Source organism: Desmodus rotundus, chromosome 9 (assembly GCF_022682495.2).
Source record: "Desmodus rotundus isolate HL8 chromosome 9, HLdesRot8A.1, whole genome shotgun sequence".
NCBI classification, from domain to species: Eukaryota; Metazoa; Chordata; class Mammalia; order Chiroptera; family Phyllostomidae; genus Desmodus; species Desmodus rotundus.
Window position 1 is genome coordinate 87,815,314 of NC_071395.1, and position 16,886 is coordinate 87,832,199.

The window sequence follows — 16,886 nt, forward strand, 5'->3', positions numbered from 1 at the left end:
CCGTCCCAGACACTGAGATCTTCCCTGTCACCGCGCCTCACACCCGCCGCGCCACACGCTGTCCGCAGATAATTTTCTAAACCAAAGCATGAACTTTATATTCAACCCCAATAAACTTAATCTTAATCTCAGCTGTTTTGAGCTTCAGAAAACTAATCTTTGCCTTTTACATAATAGCTGCTCCTCTGAACTCTAAACAAGAAGGAAACTACTTCTGTACCATCACTCAGTGACTGACAGACTTAGCAATCACACTTCGGTGGACACTGGTCATTGCCTGATGGCCCTTTAAACGATCATGTAACCACATAAATGTACCAACATCTAAACCATATTTCCCTATATTTCCTTTATGAAGGGCCGTGCCAGGTGGCTCAGCGAAGTCCAGGTGTATTACGTCTACGCCTCTATCCTTATCTACCAGCCTGGCCACCTGGTTCAAAGAAGGAAATGAGCTTAGTTTAGTGGCTTCATGTTTAATGAATGTGTGCTGGCTTGTAGGGGCCACTGCCATATGCCTATCCTTTCTCCTAATAAACTTTCACAGAAAACAAACAAACAAACAAAAAAAACCCTTATCGGGGGGAATACTGTTCCAGTTAACAGAAATTTCTGCTAAACATTTTAAAATATATATTATTATCATATAGATAAATATTCTCCTAAAATCGACCAGCTCACATTCCTGCCTTTATGTTTTTTTTCATGAGTTACTGCCTGGAGTCTTCATCCTCAGCATCGATTCTAATGAACAGGCCCAGAGACACGGAAAGGATGAAAATGGGTGAACCCTGCACCAACCCGAGAGATCCTTGGCGGGTTTTATCAAATTGCTGTTGTAGGTTTGTATAACATTTATATCGTTTATCTCTTTTTCATGAAAATGAAATAGAAAAATTGAGGAAATAGAGTATGGTTTTTACTAGTAGTATCAACTCTTTAAAGAATTAATCAACTTTACTTATTAAGTATTTTTTAACCAAGACTATAAAAGACAAAAGTTCAGTAGATTTTTAAATCTATCCTTCTGAGAAAAGTCTTTGAAACTTTTCTTTCAAATGAATTTACATGAGTGTATTTTCACACGAACAAAGTGACCGTCACATTGAAAAGGAGAATGCCACTGTCCCAATGGGGAAAGGGGGGGGGTGTAAAAAAAATCAACTGTGATTCCATCATCTGACAGATAACTAACATCATTGTTTAAATATTTCTGTCTGATTTTCCAGGTTAAGGATAATTGAGCCAGAGGTGTAAACATTCTTTACGACTCTTGTTAGATGCTACCAAAATCCTTCCAAAGAGGCTGCCTTAGTTTATAATGTCACTAGCCATACATGAAAAGACCAATTTTACTAAACTTCTGCCAACTTTAGATGGTGCATTATTGTCAATTCTAATTCGAATTTTGTTAAACACCAAGGCTGAAGACGTGTCTATATGATCATTTACTCAGTTCATTTCTTTTGTTTTTCTCCGTTGCTAGACAATCCAGATAATGAAAATTTAAAAAAAGGGCCAATACGCAAGCTTTTGTCTTCGTAACTATTTTCCCGCTGAGAATGACTTAGGTATTTTTGCCAATATTTTAAGATTAAAACAACACCACAACGACCGCAAGGCCACATGTGAGATCAGATCCCCCTTTCCTGGAACGCGAGCGCTCCGCTGCCTGCTATCCCTGAAGAGAGGAAGCAGAATTCGGTAATCACCACAGGTTCATGAGTTCCTGATGTAAAACCCACTTAACAAGGGATTAAAATATAATAATGAAAAAATTATTCAGGTTTCCAAACTAAAAAGGTTCAAATATTGTCTTTAGAAAAAATTTTCTTAACTAAGTGACTAAACTAATTAACATTTTTGCAGATGTTAGGAAAACAAGGCAAGCAAATTAGACAAACAAGTAAAAATGAATAGCCACCTTAGATATGCCAAGAATTAGCAGGAATACATTTCTTAAAAGATAAAAATAAAAACTTTTTTATTCATAAGTAAGTGGCAATGAGAACAAAATCTAAATTCCGTTGCGCTGCCCCTAGGTCCTAGTCCTCTCCTAACTGTGCTCCCATCTCCCAGGTTGGAACCTTCTTCTCTACACTTCTGCTCAACTGGCCTTTATTGTCATTTTTGTTCCTCCAGCACTCCCAGCCTGCTCTCATCTCAGGAGCTTGGAATTTGCCTCCTTGGAATATTACTCCTCCAGAGACCTCCTGGCTGGCTCCTCCCCGGCTTTCGTCATCCTCAGCACAGGGTCCCAGCTGCCAGGGCTTCCCTGACCACCTATCCATGTTGCAACCTCCTCCCACCCTCCACCTGGCGAGGTCTATGGACACACCCTCTTTTCTTTGCATATGACTCTTTGAAATTATTTCCTTTTTTATTTAAGGCCTAGCTGCCCACTAAAACATAAAACTTCCTGAGGAAAGGAAACTCGTTGGTCCTGCTTATTGCTTTGCCCAGTTTCGGTAGCAGTATCTGGTACATAGTAGGTACTCGAAACTATTTCTTAAATAAATAAATAAGTAAAACTGGTGCTGTGACAGGAATAGAACTCAAGACTCACAATAAATGTTTCAATTAAACATTCAGATTTAAAAACTGTCAGAATATATATCAGTGGAGATTAAAATTCTTTGTTTCTGGGTTTTATTGAAACAAATGTTTTAAATATTACAAATATATTGGTAATAATGTTCTAGTAGCATTTTCATTGTGCAGAGATTTTGTGGTACAGAGATTATATGTGCATCAAAAATTAAATGGCATCACCAAAATGAAAGACCTACCTGCTGTTCGTATCGTTGCTTGACATCCTCCATCTGCCACAAAAACTCCTTTGATTGTTTCTCACGAAGAGACTTGGATCTAGTTAGATCTGCTTCCACTTTTTCCATCTGTACAGTTAAAAAACCAAATATCACATTTTTAGACAAAAATTATATTCCACGTTTTTATTTGTCCATTCACTAAAATTTTAAACACCTCACCAATCATAATGATGAATTTAAAGATGATAAAATATATATATATATATATCAGTTATTTTGGTATATTTTAATAGTTTAAGTGAGGAAAATTAAAAATATATAAATGACTAAGTTCTAATATAAAAACACTGTAATAGAAATATAATTTTTAACCTTCAAATATTTATTCAACAAAATTTTATGAAGGTCTCAATATGTGCTAAATGGGAGAAATATTTGCAAACCACACATCTGAGAAGGGACTTGTACCTAAAATACATGAAGGACTCTTACAACTCATAATAAATTAGCAATTAACCCCAATTTTAAAATGGACAAAGGAACTGAAAAGACATTCTAGATATGCAAGTGGCCAATAAGTAAGTATATGAAAACATGCTCAGCATCACTGTTACGAGGCAATTTCAGAATAAAACAATGACAAACCACTTTGCACCCCCAAGAATGGCTGCGGTCAAAAAGACTGATAATAACAAGTGTTGCTGAGGAGAAATAAGGACCCTCATACCGCTGGGGGGAACGCACAATGATGTAGCCGGGTTGGAAGAGAGTGTGGCAGTCCCTCAGAGGGTTAAACAGAGCGCTACCATATGAACCAGGAATTCCAGTCCCAGGCGAGGAACGAAAACATACACCCACACAAAAACTTATATCACATGTTCAGAGCAGCATTAGTCACAATTGCAAAAAAGAAGAAACAGCCCAGGTATCTGTCCGTTATGAATGGACAGACAGAATGTGGTGTAGCCATACAATTATTCAGTCATAAAAAGAAATGAAGTCCTAATACACACCTCATGGATGAAAACATTATGCTAAGTGAAAGAAGGTAGTCAGAAAAGACTGTGTATTGTGTAATTACATTCATATTAAATTTCCAGAACAGGCAAATCTATACAAACAGAGTAGATCAGTGGCTGTCTAGGGTAAAAGGAGGTTGGGGGTTCGGGTGACGGCTTCAGGGTATGACTTTTCTGTGGGGGGCGATAAAGTCTGTAATCATGGTGACGGCAGCACAACTCTGAATATATTCAAAGCCCCTGAATTTTACACTTACAGGGAGTGAACTGTGGGTACCTGAATTACACCTCAATAATGCTGTTTTAAGAAGTAAAAGTCAAAAACCCCACCACAATCTGAGAGGCCTCACATGATCCAATCCCAGTTCTCCCTCGTGCATCTCCACTCCCCTCTACCTCCACATCACCACCACACCACCACACCCACCTCCCTGCTAGGCCCACAGCAGGCCAGAGATGCTCTCACCTTATTGTCTGGACTCCACCCCTCCCACCAGATATTCACATAACTTCTCAAAAATTAAAAGAATGTTGAGTATTAGGGGAAATGATCCATGAAAATGCTTCCTTTACAATTTTTCATGTTACATTTTAAAAAAACCATTCAAGTGTACTTATTCAGCATGATGAAACTTTAAGGTTCTAAGAGTGAAGATGTTTAGTGAGAAGTGGCCAAGTTCACTGGATGAGAACGAAATGCGTATTACCCGCCCCCACACTACTGCTGTCTCCCAATACCTTAAGAATGTTGGAGTATCTAGAGCGGGGGTGTCAAACTCATGTTCACCGGGGCCACATCAGCCTCATGGTTGCCTTCAAAGTGCTGAATTTTAACTCCTTAAGAGTTAAGGAGTAGTTACATTTATACAGTCCTTAAATTATTTTGGCCCTTTGAAGGCAACCTCAAGGCTGATGTGGCCCCGGTGAACATGAGTTTGACACCCCTGCTCTAGATTATGGCATTGTATTTAGCATCTAAGTGCTTCCTTGTAAATAATGAAGACAGCAACACTGATACTATTAAGTTATTAGCTTGCAACTTCAACAAGGTTCTAAGATTATTGATCCACAGGTCATCCGTATTATGGTCAAAGATAAATTTACTAAGAAATTATCAAAGGAAGCACACAGTCCAGCCCACTGTTTTCCCTTGTCTCTAACCCAAGAAGTGGGCTTCAAGGATCTCCTTCAATGTCGTTCACATTCAACCTCAAGCAGGTGGCTCCTTAATTTGTCCCCGGCAATCTACACTCCCTTCACTCCAGGGTCCTTGGCATCTCCCAAACAAGCCGTGGCCACACCCGCCGTCAGGAAAGCCCCTTCACGTCTTTCCACGTCCAAACAGTCAGTGACCCTCAAGGTTGGCTTAAGTCTCCTCTCCTCTCTGAGGTGTTCTTTAATCCCATCAGCTGACAGAAATGTCTTTCTTGTCTCTGTGCTCTAGGACTTAACATCTTTATTTTTCTAGGACATTGGTTTTTTTCTTTACAGTATTGAAGTGCTTCCAATGTTTGAGCTCTGTTTATTCACTGAGATCATGAGCTCCCCAGTGAAAGGAACTATGACATAATTTTTTTCTTCTGTATCTTAATTATTAACTAATTGCCTTGGTATGCAGAATAAATATGTACTCGGTGCTTAAGGATGAATGAAAGGACAGGCAAAAGCAAAAGGGGAAGAAAAAAGAGAAGATAAATCAAGGTAGAAAGCCATGGTTTATTTAGTATTTTTTAGAGAGATCTTTACATGAAATTAATTTTGGGTTCTTATATTTCTTTAGCACAGATTAAATATTAAAATAAATAATACATATTTAAATATTCCAAATATCAAATAGCTAAGATAGAATGAAGAGCTTTATATACTCAAAACTTGTAAAATAGAATATTTTCTATCAAAAAAGCCAGAATTATCTTCTATAATAAAAATAGACAATTTAAAGCACATGAAAAGGCCTTTTATACCTAAACATTAAGAAAAATTCAAAATAAATAATAACTGGATTATAAGTAATGAAATACATGTTATTTTAGAGTATACTGACCGAGAATGCAAAACCCCACTCCATTCTTATTCCACAATTTAACAAAAATAAGAAACAATGCTTGTAAAATACTTAGTCTGTATAGATATACAGAGTTCTCAGTTGCCATTGATACAAAAGATTCTGCTTCTTTATACATCATTCCATATTCCATTCGACTTCAAGTATTTAAAAACACACCAATACATTCCTTTACTGTGTAACTCTGGTGTCCAAAAACCTCAGAGGAAAACTTGCTGGTCAAATTGGGAGCAGATAAGGGCTTGGGTGTGTTTCTGTGAATGGTTAGTGTTTAAAGCAGTAAGAAAGAGGTAAAAGGAGGTGCTGAATTTTCCTAACATGGTGCCTCATGCAATGCTCTAGCTACATGTTAAAGAAAACCCAAGCATTCACAGCTTAAATAACATAGGCCCTTTATGTTTTCTTCATGTAACAAAAAGTTCAGAAGTAGGTTGCTATATTTGGCAGTTAAGAGAGGTCAGGGTTAAGGTCTCTGCAATTTAACCTTCCCATAATGGCTGTGAAACAGCTTCTGCAGCTCTGAATGTCTAGGAAGGAAGGGGTGAAGGGGAGGGGATAAGGGCCAAGGGCCCATATTAGCCGAGCCAAATACCCTTTTTGATGGGCTTTCCTGCAGATTCCGGTCAATAGCAAATTAATTATGCTGTCTGTATCTCATTCACGGGACCGACATTACTAAAAGGCAAGCTCCATCCACAAGGTAAGAGACTGCAGTTTTAAAGCTGTGTCTAATGTTGCTCTAAATGAACTCAGGGCTCTATTACAACAGTAAGAAAGTATGGACTGTGGGAGTGGGGGGTGGGCTGCACGAAGGACGGCAAAGGGGGAAAACATTGGACAGCTGTAACAAACAAGAACTTAAACAAATTTACAATAAAAAGCTTTAAAAATAAAAAAGATAAACCACCACCAACAAAAAAGAAAGTATGAGTGAATGCTGGGCCAACATTTGGCAGTCTCCGTCAAATATGGTCATAAGTTAATGCTCTTCCTCTAGTCGAGTGTCCGTGTAATTACATTCTGAGTAATTTGTCATGTACAATTCACATTATGCAAGTATACACTTATATAGAACTACACAACTCAAAATATATTTTAGTGTACTTAATATTTAGATAAATTGTAAGAAATTGTCCTTCACATATTTTCAGATATGTATAGAGATAGATAGGTAGCTAAGTAAGTAGGTAGCTAGGTAGGTATAGGTAGGTAGGGAGACAGACAAGCGTACAGATAATTCTTTCTGTGTTTTCAAGACTATGAACTAATACCCTTAGCGGCAAAAACCAGTGACCACAATACTCACTGACATCTAGTTCTTGGTGGGAAGCCACGATGAACGGATGAGACGCAGCATGTCTGATGGCTGCCCTTCCGTCGCTGATTTGTAGCCGTCTGTTTTAACCCTTCTGGACGAGAACTTTTTGTTCAGTACCTGAATTGCACATACCTTCTCCCACTCTGAGGTTGCCTTTTCATTTTCTCCTGGTCTCTTAATGAACAGAAGTTGGTTGGTTTTTTTTTAAATTTTAATGAAGTTAAATTTAACAATATTCTTGTTTATGCCTTTTTGTTTCTATTTAGAAAATCCTTGCTGAGCAGTTCCAATTATCAAAAATATTCCTACATTTTCTTCTGAAAGCTGTATTATTTTACCTATGACCGTATATCCACAGTCCTAGAATTCATTACGTGAATGGAGTAAGATAAGGGGCAAGATTCTCGTGTTTCCATACGGCCACCCCGTTGACGGTATTCATTAAATGACGGTGCTTTCCCTGCTGCACTAACATACTTCCTTTGACAGGAATCAGACTGATCATACATGTGGGAGTCCCTTTTTGGTTTCTTTCTTCTGTAACGCTGGTCACCCTCTCGCCAAAACTACACTGTATTAATTACTACAGCTTAGTCTCAGTCTCAGTATCCGGCGGTATGAGTCCTCTAGTCACATTCTTCTCCCAGACTGCTGTTGCTATTCTGAGCCCTTTGCATTTTCATACACATCTTAGAGTCAGCTTGTTGGCTTCTCTCCCTCCCTCCCAAAAAGCACTGCTAACATTCTGATTTTTAGAATTGTGTGGATTCTGTGGATTCATTTAGGGAGTGACATTTTTTATAACATTGAGTCTTCAAATCCATAACATGATATGTCTCTCAGTTTACTTATGTCTCCTTTGGTTTCTCTTAATAATATATTCTCGTTTCCAAAACAGAGGCCTTATACATCTTTTGTTATTTTTAGGCAAGTGAAGCTTCCTGGTACTATGATGTCTTTTTCAAAGTTTATTTCCTATTTGTTGGTTACTGATATAAAGAAATAAAAGTGAATTGTATATCTGACCTCATGGTTAATGACCTTGTTAAGTTAAATACCAGTAACATTTTAACAAGTAAACATTTGAGAAATTCATAGTTACACAAAGAAGCCATAGTAGCAAATAAATGTATAACTCTCTGGGCTGCCTTAGATGTGCCTCCTCCGTGCTGCCTTATGACCTATTATCCCACTAGCTACACAACCTATTACAACCACACACTTTAAACACTGGTCTGTTTCACAAGCCACAAACATGTCTTAATCTCCAAATTCCCAGAATCTACAACAATGGCTAATATAGAACAAGTATTCATAAATTTTTGATAAATGAATGGAAGAAGAAATCAAGTCTGTGGAATCCGTGGCCAGTAAGTCATTAATACAATTGAGGTATTAAAAATTAATAATGTTACTATTTTCACAATTGATAACCATTAAAATCAGCAAAATACAGAAAGAATGACATTTTCTGGCCCAATGTTCACATAGATTTTTTTTATTTTTTTCTTCTGCAAAAGAGAGTAGTCATTGATGAATATTATTAGGAAAAAGTTTCACTTACTACTCTATTAAGCATTTAAGGATAAAAGTGAAGATTTCTATTAATAGTTGGTTTCTGAGGAAGGGTTGTTTGTTTAATATTGTTTTTCGAAGCCAAATACTTATACATATTCTTTGGATGCTGTCATTGATTGCATTGAATTGATTAATTATCACAATGTTGAAACATTTAAATATAATACTGGAATTCTACCTTTGCTATCTAATCTCAGGTAAAGACAAAATTCCAAATGTTAAAGGGTAGAGACATTTCTCATTGCCATCAAAAAGTAACTGAGAGAAAATGCTTCAATTATACTGAATCTAATCATCTTAAAACTGGTCTAAAAAAACTTACTTAAAATTACATGAGCCAGCACGACCCTGAGAGGACAAGAGGACAAAGGCCTCCTCACACTGAATGGTCTGTATGCTGATTCTTTCCTTCTTTAAGGGCTCGTTACCCATCTACACTCAGTGGCACAGATATGCCCAGATGGCACTCTTCCTAGTAACTGGAGAATGTCTTTTCATTGAGTCAACAGCAATAACAGGATGATGAACGAAACATATAATCCCTAAGAATGTAAAAAACTGCTAACCAGTTTCAATTGTACCGGGAGCCAGAAAAAACCTCATTAGTCAAAAGCAGTGTTTTACAATTTTGTTTTTGTGGCAAAGTCAGTGGGTTTTTCAAGTATAAAGCTAATATCATGTACTTCACGATTATAAAGAAAAAGGAATAAAATTTAAAGCCAGATATTTAGCAGCAAATATCATTTAATGAGGGTGTATTTTCAAGAGGAGAAAAATTAACTACAAAAGTGAGTTGGCTAGTGGAAGCCCCAGGAGAAACCAGTTAGCAGACACTCATGCAGTCAGTTTACAAGATTAAAAGTTTCACTTTAGAATTGCTGCCAATACTTCAAAAAACATAGCTGTCTTTTTCAGTCATTTATTTGTTTCACAGAGAATAGGTAAATATAGAACAGCATTCCTTTTAAAAATGTGATTTTATATTTATACATATATAAAAAATAACTAATAGAGCATTAAATTTTCACAATTAAAATATGTATATTTCACACAAGTAATTGCTGACAGCTAACACTTATAGGTGACTTCACCTTTGGAGTAAAAATTAAGTTATTTAAGCAATCTTAAAAAAACATTCTTCAAAGTGAAAGAAACAGTATGAAGCTATTTTTTTTTTAGTGTAAGTCTGTTCCATTTTCTCTCATGGGCCTCATTTTGAAACAGCAATTCACTTTCAAAAACAAACACAAAGCTTTTATTTTTTTAAATTCAAATCCCATTGTCTGCTGTCTGCAGCAGTTTCCAAATGGAAAAGATGCCCTAAGCTCTGCTGGCTTTTACACAAAAGATTTTAGTAAGAAGAGAAAACAGCAGTTCCAAACAACAACAGAAAAGAAAGACTGTTAATAATGTAGACTATGGAAAAATCTAAAAGCATTATGACTCTCTAAACAATGAGTCTGCTGATTGATTTTCTTTTAGAATTTGTTACACCACATTCACACTTTTTAATCAACTGATAATCTGGAATAGGGGACCTCTAACTCGCCATGTTTTGACATATATAGTTTATTCAACGTTAGTTAAAATTTGCCCGGTGAGAATTATTTGATTTGTGAATGAGCCTAACTGTAAGAATTCCATTATAAATGGGGTTCCTTATTATTAAACTCACACCAAAGGTGCTTTCTCTATTTCAGACACGCAACCGCACTTGGTAAAACTATTTACGACTAAAACCACTGAAGAACATTTATTCAACAGAAGACAATCGAAAGAATTTCCTGCTTATAGGTTGCCATCAGTATTTTTTTTCAAGAAGTCTGCATCCAGCCTCACTGGACAGATCAGGCCTGGTGAGGACCGTCACAATGAGAGGACCCCCTGTAGGGTTTGTGGGGCAGAAAGGGGACCCCAGAGGCATGCACCAAGCAGGCTTTTTCATCAGATCATTTAACCAGTCCATAGAGATATGATACCCAGAACCCTAGAATGCCTGAAACACATGAACTCGTAACATCAAGAAGTGAGAGAGTCTAAGGGGTCTGGCAGCGGGGGTGAAGGAACATGGCAGACAGACCATGAAGCAGGCACAGAACAGAACAGTCACAGATATGGAGTGGACCGGCAAGAGGGTAGTTCCAGAATCACTTCCACCAACAGTACCTTTCAGCCCTGGCTTTCTTATTTTCTGACAGTCTCATTTTGTGGCTGGATAAGTGTCTTAATTTAATGGTTTCCAAGGGGACATTATCTCCAGGGCTTTCAGTATTGCCACACAACTCTTAGACTTTTTTGTATGAAGTTTTTTGTATGAATTTGTACATTTTCCCAAACTTTTTTGACATACTTTTTCTAATTTTTCACTATTAACAAATAACACCAGAATAAACATCCTGAACACACTTAAAAGTCCTGAAAAATAAAGTCCTAGGAGTAGAACAGGCGAAGGATAAACCGCAGTGCCGAACCAGCCCTTCAGAAAGGTTGTACGACTTCATACTCCCTCCAGAAACACACAGGTTTCTACCCATGTGAAAAATCAATCATTGCTACTTTAGTTTGCTTTTTAAAAAGTTTACTAGTGAAAACAAATATTTCTTATTGTCAATTTCTACAGGAAGTGTATGGGAATTCTGACAGTGATCCCACTGAATTTACACATCAGTTTGAGAACTGCCATCTTGAAATGCTGAGTTTCCCAGTCTGTGCACATAGAACAGCTCTCATTTATTTAGATCTTTTAAAATTTCTCTTACCAGTATTTTAGTTTTCAATGCGTAAATCTTCAATGTTTCATTGGTTTATTTGTAAATGTTTGGTTCTTTTTGCTGCTTGTGAATTGTTTTCTTAATTTCATTTCCAGATATTTCATTGCCAGTATATAGAAGTATGACCGAATTCTGTTTATTGATCTTGTATCCTCCCAACCTGTGTAAATCATCCATTAATTTTAGCATTACTTTTATGGACTTGGGCAATTTAGGATCATGACATCCGAAGACGGCTGTACTTCTTTCTTTCCAATCTGGTTTTTGTTCTGTTTTGGTTTGGTTTTTGCTTTAGTGCACTGGCTAAAATCTCCCATTACAGTGTTGAATGAGGGTGGCAAAAGCAAACATCTTTTCCTTGTACTTCGGAGGAAAAGCACTAAGTGTTTCAACATTAAGTATATTAGCGATAGGGTTTCCATAGATGTCCTTATTAGGTAATGTTGAGTGAGTTTACTTTTAGTCCTAGTTTGTCAACATTTTTTAAAACATCATGAATAATGTTGAACTTTCTCAAATGGTTTTCCTTTTTGTTTTAAGTGACAGACTTTTTTTTCAAAGATTTTATTTTTAGAGAGAGGGGGAAGGGGGAAGAAGTGAGAGAAACATTGATGTGAGAGAGAAACATCGATTGGTTGCCTCTCATACCTGCCACAACCAGGAAATGAACCCACAACCAAAGCACATGCCCTGAGCGGGAATCGAACCAATGACTTTTCACTTTGTGGAATGACACCTGACCGACTGACCCACACAGGCCAGGGCAAGATTTCTTTTACATTTTAAATACAAGTTCTTAGTTAATTTTTTTTCTCCCATTCTTTGGCTTGCCTGACTTCCTTTTATTGTTTTTCAATGGTGTCTTTGAAAGAGCAAAAATTTTTAATTTTGGTGAAGGCTAATGTAGCAACTTTAATTGAAATTTAATTTCTGGTTTTACTTCATTGTGGTAAAAAAATATATGCTGTCTGTCATGTGAAGTTTTAGAAATATATTGGTTGTTTCCCCCTGCTCTACTGAGTTTCATAACTATCCCATGGGAGTAGAAATTTAATGTGTTGTATTCAAAGAGCAGAAAGTAGAAAGATAGCCATTTTGTTAACTGTTATTTGGCCCTCCTGTTTGTTTATTTTTCCCATCTGTCAAAGATGGAGAAAATATGTATATTAAAACATCCGTGATTATTTATGTCAATTCTCCATATATTCCTAATGCCTTTTCATATTTGATTAAGTATTCTTGCCTTTAGCATGCAAAAACATATCCTTTGTCCAGTTTATTGATTTGATTGTTAATTTGTACAATAGTATTACATCTTTCTTTTTATCTGAATACAAGTGATGTAGTTTCATCAGCTTTTTAACATAATTTTTGTGAAACTTTTAGTTGTGTCTTTTACAATATAAATAACATATACATGGATTTAAATCAGCTAACCCATACCTTTTTTACTAGCAAAATTTAACCTATTAATATTTATTATTACAATTATATACTCTGTCTTATTTTGGACATTTTATTCTGTTTCTGCCACTGTTCCTTTGGCAACATTTCCCCTCAAGTTTTGCTTTTATCTTCTCAATATTTTTATGAGAATGTAACATCTTGTTAATTTTATTAATGCCTATGTTTATATATTTCAAAATTATTTTAACCTACATTTCCCTAATTTTAAGAATCTTCTGAGTCTCAGCTCTTCCACGGCAAAGTGTTTGAGCGGACTGTGCTCCCCTACCCTCTCACTACCCACCGACTGTTTGGTCTTCGTTCGCACAACCTACGGATTTAGAGTTAAGTCGTTCTTGAACTTGTGTTTTCTACTTTATATACCTTCTTTTTCAAGAATCAATAAACATTAGCATTGAACTAGATTTCTAACAGTTAAATTTGTTTCTGATTTATTGGATTCCATTGTTCTCAACCCATGCTTTAATGTGATGGATTCCCCATGTGTGTGATGTCTTTTCCTTCATCTCTGGATTGACTGATGTGTTCATATAATTTTTTCCAGAAAAAAAAGAAGTGGTATACATTATGTGAGCACTTATTAAGAAAATGTTTTTCTGTTGATTTTGCAAGTGAAAAACTCCCCAGTTCTGTAAAAATTAGGTCCTACCTTTCTACTTCAATACTCTGAAGCATTACTCCATTATTTTTCTAAATTTTTTTGTCGTTTCATCTTAGAAACTTGTAGGATTTTCATTTTATTCTTACTTCTATTTCAAGTTAAATTATTTTTCTAGATTGTATCCAAGTTTCATTGTATTAATTGCACTTGATCTATGGCCTCTTTCCTGTAAATCATGTCTTCTTATAAAGGTAATTCTTTTCAGAAACTGTTTTCTGAATTATAAGTAGGTCATTTTCAGAACTCTCCTTTTCTTCTATGATGACTAGATACAAATATCTTTTTCTTGTCCTACAGAATGTTTTCACAAGTCCCACTGTTGTTTGCTTGTTTATTCTCCTTACTTACCCATGAATTCTGTGATCCGTAATATGGTACCATCATCCCCAAGCGATGCAAGTACTGAGCCAAAGATGCCTGTGAGTCTCAGCTTTTCTCAGAAAGTTGTACTGTCAGCCTTAGCAGTTTCAAACTCATTTTTAACTTTCCTAATTGTATACTTAAGACTTGCCAGGGTCCCCTTCTTCAGTATTTTCTGGAATCTTTCACATGTAAAGTCAACCAGAGAGTTTCCCATCCAGCTCCATTGCATGTTTGGACCAGACACACTTTCTAGGGCCTGGGCTCTGATCATAGCAGGGGGCTGGGAAGAGATGCACATCCATGTGGCTGGGACTGAAAGTCACCTTCAGCACAATCTCTCAGCAGGAATCTAGCTTTTGCCCTAGGCGGTGTGTGGAGAAACAGAAAATGAGATCTCAGACCCCACTTTCAGGATCCAAATTCGCACAACTCAATGGGAATGGAAATCTGAACGAAGAACACAACAACAGGAAACCACAGTTCGCAGCTGGTAAAGCCTACAGGGATGAGTCATCAACCTTGCACAGGAATGTTTGTCCACCCAGTCATCGTGCACTTGGGATTCCGGGGATAGGTAACTCCAGCTAAAAATGAAATCACCAGCAAGTATGGCAACAAAACCTGAAAATAAACTAAATACCCTTGAATCGTGCAGCTGATAAATAAAATATGGTATATGCATATGATAAAACGCATTCACTGTTAAAAGAACTGGTTGCATTAAATCAACATAGACAGGGCGCAAATATATAAAATTAAATATAAAAGAGCAAACAAGACCAATGAATCAAATCTGTAGTATTTATCTAACTTCTTAAAAATAGAAGCACAAAAATGCATACAACGTACGTCAACATAATATATGCATGTAAAATAGTAGAATGAAATATTACATGCTAAATTAGTTATAGTCATTTTTTTCCAGAGGTGGAGGGGAGAGAATGATGTGATTAGACATGAATAACGAAGCAAACTAAAGGTTATCTGTAATGTTCAGTTTAAATAGTGCTAACAGTTGTTGATTCTTCACGATGAGTACCTTGGTGCTTGTTTCCTTTATTCTTTTTCAATTTTTAAATTTTCTCTTAAAACTAAAAAACATACCCCTTACTTGTACAAGAACTGAAGACAGCCTCTGCCTTCCTGAACTGCCAACGGAAAATAATTTGCTGTAACTGATCAATAAAGCACCATTTATGGAACATGAACACACACGGACATGGTTAACTTGAATCCTTGCTTCACAAAACCCGATTGCTCGTGGGATTTTTCCTATACGCTAATCCACGCTCCTGGAGTGAGATGCATTCTTGCCATTGCTACACTTGTAGATGAAATTTTAAAATGATTATTCTGGCATCGATTTAAGGATCAATCAAGGAAACTTGAAGGAACAAAGAGAACCCATCTTCTTGCCTGCACAGATCCGGGGGGCTCTCCACCATCTCCTTCCACTCACTCCCACCAGGGAACTGCTGATCACTGCGTACCCAGTGGCCTGGGAGGAGCAAGGAGCAGGCACTCCAGAGCTGTACACCACAGCCCCTGTCCCTTCACGTGCTCTGCTGGGGGTGGGGTGGGCCTCAGACTGACGCCTTTCTACTAGAGCTTTTGTTCTAGGCCACTAGGGGCCACCTCTTTCTTTGAGGCTCTGCGGGAGGTGGGTATCCTCCACCAAAGCTAATAATTCCTTTCTCATTCTGAGTTCCTGACCCAATTGAACACTTAATTTTGGTAAAACACTTTTTTAAAGTAAATATGTTTCTGTCCTATTTAAGATTGGAATGTGCCTTGCACTGAGAGTGACTTTCAAAAAGGACGGTAGGGTGGCCTCCTCACCTGCTCTTTCATTTCGGCATAGACTTTCTCTGAGTTCAGTTCCACCTGCCGCTTAAACTCCTCCAGGGCAGCATCTGCCTGCTGGGCCTGCAACCTCTGAACTTCAGTCACACGAGTGAGCTGTTCCTCTTTCTCCCTAGAAAAGTTCAGAAAAGCCTCAGAGTTAAAATATAAAAGAACTTGGCTTGGAAGAACAATATTTAACCTTCTCTAAAATAAAACTCAGATTTCAACTCTTTGATCCAAATTCTATAAAACTTCTCTTTAAAAAGTTGACGATAACATAACTTGTCTCAGGAGAAAAAGGTATAGACTCATAATGCATGTGTTCTGATGAAAGCACAAGCACTTTCAAAGATTTCCCTAAAAACAAATTGTTTAGAACCATGTATCTCCAACAGCTGATGAATGGACAAGCAAAATGAAGTAAACCCGTACATGGACAGTTACTGAGCCTTCAAAAGGAATGAATTTCTGATAAGTGCCACCACAGGGAAGAACCTGCAAAGTGAAAGACGCCAGTCACAAGGGTCACATATGGTGTGATTCTATTAATATGAACTATCCAGAACAGATGAATCCATAGAGACAGAAAGCAGACTGGTGGTTGCCAAGGGCCGAGGGGAAAGAGTAGGGGAATGGGGAGTAATAGCTAATGTGCATGGAGTACTTTGGGGGTTTTCTGGGATGAAAATGTTCTGGAATTAGTAGCGATAGTTGGATGTTCTTGAGAATATACTAAATTGTACACTTTGCAAGGATGAATTTTATAGTATGCGAATTATATTTCAATTCTAAAAACGTGCCAATAGAAATGTCGCTAACAAGCATGTCCAGCAGAAGTTGCGCTGTGGGGTGGAAGGTGCAACAGAGCAACGTGTTCGCCTGGAACTGCTCTCCTGCCTCCAGTAGACTCGCCTGAAAGAACTGATAACATCTCATTTCTTTACACCCTGAACCAAAAGTACATAGAGAAAGGGTCCGATAAAACAAAAGACATCTTCACACATTGATGTAATAAAAAAATAAAGGCT

The 16,886-nt window shown here is 37.2% G+C and overlaps 1 protein-coding gene across 8 annotated transcripts in view; it reads right to left on the minus strand.

Moving 5' to 3' along the window:
* The window catches only part of CEP112 (centrosomal protein 112), a 370,586-nt gene that overhangs the window by 239,124 nt on the left and 114,576 nt on the right, over positions 1-16,886 (minus strand). For all 8 annotated transcript variants that reach the window (XR_006653046.2, XM_045182487.3, XM_045182485.3 and 5 more), the window contains 2 exons: positions 15,853-15,988; positions 2,790-2,897 (listed from right to left, as the gene is read on the minus strand). Coding sequence is in view for 7 of the 8 variants with exons in the window: in XM_045182487.3 (XP_045038422.2) it covers positions 2,790-2,897; positions 15,853-15,988 (244 nt within the window). In the remaining variant the exon portion in view is untranslated. The remainder of the gene's footprint in view (positions 1-2,789; positions 2,898-15,852; positions 15,989-16,886) is intronic.